The sequence below is a fragment of the Carassius gibelio genome, chromosome B24 (genome assembly GCF_023724105.1).
Source record: "Carassius gibelio isolate Cgi1373 ecotype wild population from Czech Republic chromosome B24, carGib1.2-hapl.c, whole genome shotgun sequence".
Classification (NCBI taxonomy): domain Eukaryota; kingdom Metazoa; phylum Chordata; class Actinopteri; order Cypriniformes; family Cyprinidae; genus Carassius; species Carassius gibelio.
In genome coordinates, this window is record NC_068419.1 from 12,057,288 (window position 1) to 12,067,696 (window position 10,409).

General features: G+C 35.2%; 1 protein-coding gene across 1 annotated transcript in view; it reads left to right on the forward strand.

Moving 5' to 3' along the window:
- cntnap2a (contactin associated protein 2a) overlaps positions 1–9,602 on the forward strand; it is a 337,198-nt gene extending 327,596 nt beyond the window's left edge. Inside the window, exons 22-24 of the mRNA XM_052596190.1 lie at positions 5,606–5,836; positions 6,355–6,426; positions 6,995–9,602. Coding sequence (XP_052452150.1) covers positions 5,606–5,836; positions 6,355–6,426; positions 6,995–7,194 — 503 coding nt within the window. The 3' untranslated portion in view covers positions 7,195–9,602. The remainder of the gene's footprint in view (positions 1–5,605; positions 5,837–6,354; positions 6,427–6,994) is intronic.
- The last annotated feature ends 807 nt before the right edge of the window (positions 9,603–10,409 follow it).

Here is a 10,409-nt window from a genome sequence, read left to right on the forward strand (position 1 = left end):
AAACTTGCTTAGATTCTCTGAAAGTCATCCCGATGCAGTCCACCTGGTCTCCATCAAAGCCTCGTTGAACAGATGGATGATGTCACTGGCTATTCTGTGCTCATTGCACAGCTCTGGGTGCAGTCATCATCCAGCATGGAGGGGGCTCCAGATCCAAACGACAGTGGAATCCAGTTTCCAGGTGTTGCTGCAGCAGGATATCAATGAGTGCAGAACAGGAGAGGGGCTGCAGTCTATGATCACCCAGCCCCAGCTGCAGATATACACACACACACACAGGCATCCGCAGCGTGGAGAGGAGCATACACTGACAGAAAAGAAGGCTGGCATTTTGGAAGAAAGTGAGAAACAGCTGATATCAAACGCTTGTCTGACAGGTAATGTTTGCTTTCTGCAGCATTGAATGAGCATGTGAGACTGTGTTTCCATACATGTGTTTAGTGTGTCTGGATCACCCACAGTGGTCATTTATGTATTCCTCTTCCTAATATTGAATTAGAATCAGAATGTATTGTAGCATTGTTTGGTTATTGATCTGTTAAGCAGATTGTCTGCATTGCTGGAATACGTGTGTGGTGCAGGTAGTATTAGGTGGTGTTTGCACCTTCCAAGGGTGGCTGATTGAAGAATAAGTAGAAATACAGGTCTGGATTCACAAAATGTATTTATTTTTTTTGTATTTTTTGTGCAATATATTTCATTACAAAAACCTGCATTTTATGTGTATGTGTGTGTATATAAACATACACATTTTTATTTCTCTTTCAGACTATATAAATACATTCAACATTTCCATTACAGGAATATTGTTTAATGTTTTTTTTTTTTTTTTTTTTTTTTTTTTTTTATAAATGTAGCATATATAAATATATATATGCTGCATTTATTAGTTTCTGGAGTTCTGGAGAACTCACACTTGAACACAAGGCCACCTTTACTATTTCAATTATGGATTGCACTTTATTCACCTAATGCAGATAACATTATTCCACATCATTATTGGCTGAAATTTGTTCAGGTATCTGATCTAAAGTGGAATGGTGCTGTACTGTCCCAGTGAAGTCGACAGATTGTAATAGTCTGCTCCACAAAGAGGGAATTTCTTTGTGCAAATTGAGTTCAGCACTAATTGCTGTGGGCATGTTTGCAGTATTACTTGATTTGCATAAGTCATTTAGTGAATGTAGCTGTGTGTTTCCTGAGCAACGTTCCTGTGCTGCGGGTATTTCTGAGGTTGCTCTCTGATCCTGTTGTCACGTGATGTTGGACAGGTGTTGTTCTGTCTCAGTCTGTTAGCACATGGTGCATCATGCAGCAAGATCTGAAGATTGGCCTCTAAGCAGTATAGCAAGATGACATATAATGAGGTGAAATGAAATATAAAGCCATCATGATATGTGTTGACAGTGTCATTGTGATTCACATTATCATTTTTCTTTTGGTCCAGCATCTCCCACGTCCTCTCACACTCCTGCTACACCGGCTTTCATTTGTTACCATGGCAACCCTTTCATCCCACCCCTTCTCTCCATCTCCCAACCCATCCATCAAAAGTCATTTGCCCCCTCTTTCCCTGCCTCTCCCCTGCAATAATAGCCCTTACCAGGATAGCAGTGTTTACTTTAATGTCTCTGAATAATTCAGTGTTTCTCAGCGGCTTTTAGACAAAAGAGCTGTTAAAATAATTGTATGGGTATTCAAATAGCAGTTTAACTTGCACTGCAAAATTCTACATATCTCTTCTCAGCGTGACATGTTTTTGAAGTGATATACTGTACTGTGGTGACTGCAGTAAGGAACATCTATCTATCTATCTATCTATCTATACATGTATGCAGAGGCATCGCAACGGAAGTGTGAAGCCCTGTTGGAAGTTGACATATGAGGCCTTAAGCATTTGTGTGTGTGTATGGAGGGGGGGGGTTGTGGTAGGTGCTATAATAACGAACGCAACTTTTACACTCTTACATAATCAATTGTGATGCCGTGCTCACTGACATGCTTGCACACAAATCACGGTCATCTACTGCATAATAATAATAATAATAATAATAAAGCAATTAAATAGTAAATAAGAATAGTAAATAAGAATGTAAAAATAAGTTCTAGGTTTGTAGTTATTTATGAAGAGTTAAGATGCAAAAGCCTCTAAGTAAGCCTCTAATCTAAAATTTCCTTCTAAAATGTTTTTTTTCTCAGGATCCTATGTTTATGTTCGGCTATTTTAGTTTAATGGGAAAGAAAAGAAACTATTCATTGCCATTAAAGTGAAATTACTGAACCTACACATAGTAGCATGAGAAAAATGCTCATTTTAGAACATTTCTAATGGCATTAAAGGCTATTGAATCTGCATGATGATTTTTTGCAACTCATCAAAACTCATAATTTTTTGCAACTCATATGAAGTAGTAATTAATTTACACTATTTGAATATAATATTTTTTTTTTTTTCACATTCGCTTTTATTGGTATGTCTACTCGAAAACGCAAATGTCTCGTCACGTTCATTTACGATTTACATGAATCATGATTGCATTATTTTCAATTCAAAATGGTGAAATTTAATAAAAAGTTGAGTAGTTTGCATCACTACATAGTCATGAGGCAGACCAGCCTAAAAGTTTAACTTTTAAAACTTTTTGTCATTCTAACAACAAACAGCTTTACTCATTATTATACAGAGTCTTATACTGTCTATCAGCTATGACTATTTTTGTCTTTCAAAGGACAAAATGGATGGAAAAATAGTAATACATTTTTTATATAAACAAAATAAAATCCAGGCCAGGAGCGAGGTGTGAGCCCCTGTGCGGTCGCACCCTTGTCACAGCCCTTGTGACGGTACTGCATGTATGTGTGTGTGTGTGTGTGTGTGTGTGTGTGTATTGACCGATATATTGTTTTGAAATTTCTATGAAATAAAATAAATATGAAATTAATTATATATAATTATATATATTTCAATATATACACAAAATATATGTCACTTTTGAAGAAAAATTAAGGTTGAAACTAAATAAATGTTCTATGTCAAAATTATTATTCTTTTTTTCCACTGAGCTTCAGTTTCTATATATTTTTAAAACATATATTTAGCATATATTTACAATGTATTTTCACCACAAATATATAACTAAAATTGCAGCTGTGGATGCCTTAGTTTACCAGTCTTATTTTATCATACGCTGCACACAAGCATGCTGAAATAATGCGGTGTGGGGATGCTGGGTGGGGGAGACGCCACCTCCACTTTCAGGTCACACCATCCACCGGTTCTTCATATCAGCCAGATCTTGACCTTGAATCTAATTAACCTGAATCTTATTGCTCTGCACCACACTAAAAGCACCATACGCCCTCCAAGATCAACAGGACACAGAGCACCACCTCTAATCGTCTACTTTAATTCATCAGTCAGTCACAGGGAGAGAAACAACAGGACGTGTGTGTTTAGAGAAGCATGAACTTGTAGAGGGAATTGTGAAAATCGATGTTTGTTTGTTCCCATAACTATGACTCGAGCTAAAGTTTGCACCGTTGAGGAACAAAGAAACTGCACTGATCCCTCCTCCCTCTTAATGTCGGTGGAAAGCAGAACTGTGGCTGCTTGCAGTATAAAACATGTCATCAAGGGGGTAAAAACCATGTAATGAAAGTCCAGTTTGCACAAAACAAGGGGTAATGTAAGTGCAAATACTGCAGCGTGTCTCTAATAATCAGAGCATCATGAAGAGCGAGAGGGAAATCTCCAGAGCTTTCCAACTGAATTTGCAGCAGCAACAATCAGTCAATTCTCATAAATATTCCAGCCACGTTTCACGCCTCTGAGGAACCAATACACAGCAGAACATGTTATATTTCATACAACAAACATGAACTGAAGCTTTAATGTGTTTTCCAGTCAGGTGTTCTGCAGTAGATATGTTCTTTTAAATCACTGATAATATTTGCATTTTAAATTCATTTTGGATGTGAATGTGACAAGAATGATAATGATTTGATTTGCTGTGCTTTGGTGTCATCTTTCACACACGTGACAAGATGCACTCACATTACTCTCTGTAATTTCATATTCTAGTCATTTAAAGCAATGGCAATAATAGAATTTAATGAGATCATTCACATCAGATATGTAACGTCTCTACAGCTCTTTTGTTTCTTATTACCCCCAGTCGTTTCACATTGTGAAACAGATCACTGAAACTGATATTCAAGCAGATCAGATTTTGATAGGGTTAATGAATAAAAAATCGTCATCCTTATATGAAGACCGCTTAGGGTTTGTATCTATTGTTCTCACGGTGGGTTTTTCATGTGGGTTTTTTTTACTGTAGAGATAGTGTGTATTTTACCCCTGGCTGTGATGAGAGAATGCTGAATTTAGCTGCGCACCGCAGCTGCTTTGAAGAGGCTTCACAAACACAGGTTTGAAGTGGTTTCGTCTGTAATGTGCAGACTCTTTTGTCTGTGTTTGGTGGAGGGGGTTCAGGAGGCAAAATCTCTGCTGCACTTTGAAGGTACGAGAAGACAAGAAAGAGAAAAGAGTAGAAGTGTAATAGAAAGTGTTTTATGAAAATGCCGGAGGACTGGGTTTTATTCTTATGACAGGATCACTCGGCTGTTTAGATTTAAATATCATAGAATATAAAGATCGGACTGTTGAGAAGCAATCGAGGTTTAAAGGGATACTTCTCCCAAAAATGTAAATTCTGTTGTTATTTACACTCCTTCATGTCATTCCAAACCTGTATGACTTACTTTCTTCTGTGGAGCATAAAAGAAGATGTTTTGAAGAATGTTCTGGTCGCTCTTGTCAGAAAGAGCACAAATACTATGAAAGTGGCACATAAGTGAGACTTATGTGGGAAACAATCAGTGTTATTTTAGTATTATTTGTATGCTATTATAAAAAAAGATTAACAATTATTGAATTAGCCTGTATTTTTTTTAATTTTCAGTTTTAAATTTAATTTAGTTCACATAGTAGTAATTTATGTGCATTTAAGGTTAGATTTAATTTATATTCAGATTTTTTTATTATTATTTCAGTACTTATATTAATAAATTATTTTATTTAAAACAACAGCATTTACATACTTACAGTATAATACTTACAGTATTTCAGGTAGTTGCCAATGCAACAACATTTCTAATTTTCATTTAAGCTTTTCATCAACTTTTTTTTTTTTTTTCAGATTTATTTTAGTTAAGCAAACTAGTTTTAATAGTTTTACTTTTAGTTAACAAACAAACCACTGGATCAAAACAAAATAAAATCATTAATCACTTATAAACTAATAACAACATGTTTGTAATTTAAGTGAAAATGATTCTTTGTTCATATACAATTGTTCCCTCAAGGTTGTATTTTAGGATGCCACTGTAATGCATATTTGATGTATGTACATTATACATGAACATGCATTGATCTTATCCTTTTATTTCAGTGAAATGGAACACATTTCCTGGAACAAGGCTTGGATCAGTTTTCTGCAGTTATCTTGTATTTCAGGCTGTCTGACATTACAAACATCTAGATGCTGATTATTCTCTTGCTCTTAGTCTAACTTTAGATACGTATCTGTATCTCTTTTTCTTGCAGAAACCGGGTACATTGATCCAGTGATTATTGAAAAATACAACACCCCTGGGTTTGTGGGTTGCCTGTCCAGAGTGCAGTTCAACAGCATTGCTCCTCTGAAAGCCGCTCTCAGGTCCCGTGGTTCTGTTCCTGTCTCTCACCAGGGTAAACTGGTGGAATCCAACTGCGGAGCTTCACCCCTCACGATCCCACCCATGTCTGCTGCAACCGACCCGTGGCACCTAGACGCAGGTCAGCACATTTAAACAACTTCAAAAGGTCTTAAAGTCCCCGAAATGAACTGACATTTCCCAGGATGTGGTGTAAAAGACATTTAATTTTCAATGCTAGTTTATTGATTCCATCGTTGCATTGCATTGACCTGACCAATGAGATCTAGCAGCTGTAACCACTTTATAGAAACCCCTTCTAAATGTGCATCTTAACTGTTTTGATTTCAGTCTGATTTAAATGTGAAAAACAGACACAGAACCAAAATTCAAAAAAGGCCAATGGCCAGTTAGTGGACAAAAATGACTTCTGTAAAGGCCAATATGCTTTATTCAGCTATAAGTCCATTAGTGCATTAAATGAAATTTAAATAAAATTATTATGTTTACTTATCTGACCAACATAATCTACTAAAAATAATCTACTTGTAATTTATTTGGCATAGAGAAAAGTATTAATTATCTTCTCAGTGTTTTCACATCTCTATCAGAGTTATTGAAATACAATTCAAATATTATAATTATTATGATCTCCTACAGGTGCTGATTTCCCCTTCAATGAAGAAAGAGTGATACCAGATGGAGTAAACAGGAATTCAGCTATAATAGGAGGTGAGATGGATACATATTCTTATCTTATTCTGAGTTATCTATTCTATATTAAGTTATCTATTCTTTATACGTTAAAGGAGTATTTCTTCCAAAAATGAAAATTTGCTGAAAATTTACTCACTCTTAAGCCATTCAAGATGTAGTTTGTTTCTTCATCAGAACAGATTTTTGGAAATTTAGCATTACAGCAGTTGATCCTCTGCAGTGAATGGGTGCCGTCAGAATTAGACTCCAAACAGATGATAAAAATATCACAATAATCCACATGGCTCCAGTCCATCTATTAACATTTTATGAAAAATGTATTTCTTTATTAAAAACTCTTCATGTGATTATGGGACTGGATTCATATGGATTACTTGTGTATAATTGTGATGTTTCTATCAGCTGTTTAAACTGATTCTGGCGGCACCCATTCACTGCAAAGGATCCACTGGTGAGCAAGTGATATGATGCTTAATTTGCCCAAATCTGTTCCAATAAAGAAACAAACTCTTTGCATACTTTTTCTGCGACTTTTTCCTTTCAAACTGTTCCTTTAACTGTGGCGAATGTATTTTCCTTGCAGGGATCATTGCAGTGGTGATCTTCACTATTCTGTGCACGCTGGTGTTTCTGATCCGGTACATGTTCCGCCATAAAGGCACCTACCACACCAACGAGGCCAAGGGGGGAGAGTCATCAGAGTCAGCCGACGCGGCCATTATCGGCACCGAGGCCAATTTCACAGAGACCATCGACGAAAGCAAGAAAGAATGGTTTATCTAATGGGGGCATACAGACCCTTTCAGAATCTTTTTTTGAGTATCAGAACTAATGTTTTGGGATCAAGCTCATCACCAGTTTGAGAAACTGTCCTGTACATAGTGGCTGGCTTGTCTCTTTCTATTGTGTTTTGGCAAAAGTCTTTTAAGTGTGTAAACTCTGGATCACATTAATAAATCATTTCACCATGTGTTCTTTTTTTTTTTTTTTTTTTTTTTGTTACAGAAACCTAATTATTTGCCCAAATCCTCTTTTATGGAATTTTTTTATGTAAGTTTTCTTCACGTGTTTAATCTTATAAGAGTCCTTGTGTGGATAATGTTTTAGACAGACTGTAAATGTTAAATCCTCTATATGAATATTTGTATTTAATTCATTGCACAAACGACAGAGATATACGTTTTAGATGACATCAGATTGTACATCATCAGCGAGGGGAAGAAAAACAAGGCATGCACCAAGAATTATGTCAAATCAGCGCTGTCTGTTTGTAGCCTTCTGCACAGCTATGCTCATTTATTTCTCGTGGAAGCCTTCAGATTATTGTTCCTTGCCAAACACCTCTCAGTCTTAAGCATTTGTTTTGCTGAAGGCATGTTTCATGGCATAAAGATGTTATTTTGAGAGTTCATTTTGTCTGTGATTCATTTATGCAGGCTGTGGTAAAGCATTGGCATAGTGGCATCTATTTGGCAGATGAAAACCCAAACATGTATCATTTGTGTTCGTCATTGAAGATGAAGAAGGTGGGACCACTGACACCCAGTTTAATGACTTAATTCAAGGTGCCTTTAGGATTCAGCCAGCCGTCTGTGGAGAATTACTTTGGTTAAAAAGATAAAAGGAGAATCCCAACCAATCAAATGGCTGTTTGTATTTATTTGACTGAGAAGAAAGCAAACCCAATGGTTATGAGTTTAGAAGTTTTTGGAAGAGCAATGTCATATCATTTTTTTGCACACTGTATTTTGTCAAATTACTTTCAACATTAAGTATTATTTACGTTTTTGAATAAAATGTCAAATAAAACATAATTTACATACAGATTATCCATTCTCTCAGAGGCTGGTTCACGGAATGATTTTAGACAACCAATGTCCGTCAATGTAATGTATTTGTTATTAATATCAAGGTTTAGAATTATGACCCATCCGCCATGTATTGGAGTAATTCTGAGTCTCTGATCTGAATAGTTTATCATTCTCTCATAGAGATATCAAGCTAAATTTGATCGTTGTTTCATCAGCTTTCTTATTTATGTGGTTTTGCAAAATAGTCGATATGTATCTTAATATTCTTTTTGAAAGGTATATGGGTTATGATATATGTTTGGAAATGGTTTGTGTTCGCAATCACAATCTAAGACTATAAATAAATCATAAATCATTTAATTAAATATTTCACAAATTTACATTTTGGAGCATATAATGAGGGATTTGTGAGAATGTATAAGATTCTTGATGAGTTACACTTTTATATTCTAATATCAATTTCTTCACCCCTCATTTACATTGAAAATATGAGCATTGATTTGTATTATTGTACGGTTGGACAGTTAGGATTCACAATAAATGAAATATATGAATATATTTTTATGAGGATATTTTGTAGATGACCTAGCCTTCCATTGTGTCTCATCTATCTGTATTAGAGGAAGGATTGTCAAAGTGTTCTCAAGATCCTTGGAGAAAAAAAATATGTATTTGAACGTTCCTTGTATGGAGACGGAAAGCTTTGATAATTTAAAATGTCATAATATGACCCCTTTTTATTTACCTTTAACAGTATTATTCTTTAGACATGTTGAATTTATGTTTTGTGAAGGTGATTTTTGTTTCTTTTTATGACAAGAGGTTACAAAATAATACGACGTTTTCTATTATTTATGGAACAGCTCAGTTCTGCTGCCTCTCATATGGCACATGTATAGGCCTTTTTATTAATTGTAAATATAGATTTTTTTTGGTCACAGCACTTCAAGGCTTTGACCTTTTATTGTTTTTGAGTAAAAATACAAGTGAAAGTGTAAACAAAATAACATTTACTCATCCGTATCTCATATTATGATTGCATCGTGTATTCGACTTGTTTTAACGGCAGCATGACCACTGTATGTGAAATTGTACATATTGTACTTTAAACTATTGTGCAATATCACAATTGTATTTACTCCTGGGGGCATATTTTTTACCTTTTGTTATGATGTTGACAAGTCAGGAATGAATAGTACAATACTTTTTATATTTAGAGCAACTCAGTTCTCGGCTGGCTGTTTAACGTAAAATATTTGTACTGACCTCTTTTCGTCCATCTCATTACTGTGTGAGGCCTGATTGCAAAATAAGAGAATTACTCATTAATGTGGCTATTCTTATGGGAAGGGAATAAAAAGAAGTAGCCTACCTAACAAATGTGTGTTGTGTAGTTTTTTTTTTTGTTTTTTGTTTTTTGTTGTTGTTGTTGTTGTTGTTGTTGTTTAATATTTTTCAATGTCAACTACAGTCACATTAGATGGAACTTCAGAATATGAATATATTCTTGAGTTAAATATATATGAATACTGAGTTTGTCTATCAGTCCCTATGAAGTTACATTATTAGACATCGCTATATTTGAAGAAAACTAAAACTGTTTTATTAAATGTATACTGCGTGAAACACAAAGTTACTCATGTGCTATAATAAAGACGATGTACGATGTGGATACTGCATGGTATACTGCATGGTATGCATATAAAACTGAAGTCACAGTTATAGTTACAGTAGCCATATTGTGAATGTAACTGAATGATTTCAGGATCCAAGGAGGATGGTTGAAATTGTGGCTAATGATTTTAATGATATTGGGCAAAGAGTAGAGCATAGAGAAATTTGGTGTGGAGATTTTAATGCCAACTCTATGGGGTGGTGAGTATGCACATAGCAATAAAACAGTGATAGAAGAATTGATGGACTAACAAAGACATGTGTCTGAGTGATGGAAAGGGTGCAAGAGTTGATTTGGTAACAAAATGTCTAACATTGCTCTCACACAGGTTTCTTCTCACCTTGCCTGTGTAAGTGAATGGAAAGTAAGTAAAGAAAATCTTGGCAGTGACCATTTTCAAATTTTTTGTAAAGTTAATGTTGATGTATAGACAATTATTTTTACACATGGTGTTTTGTCAAAGCAAATTGGGAAGATTTTAAAGAACAGTGTAAGAGAGAAACTCGATATGC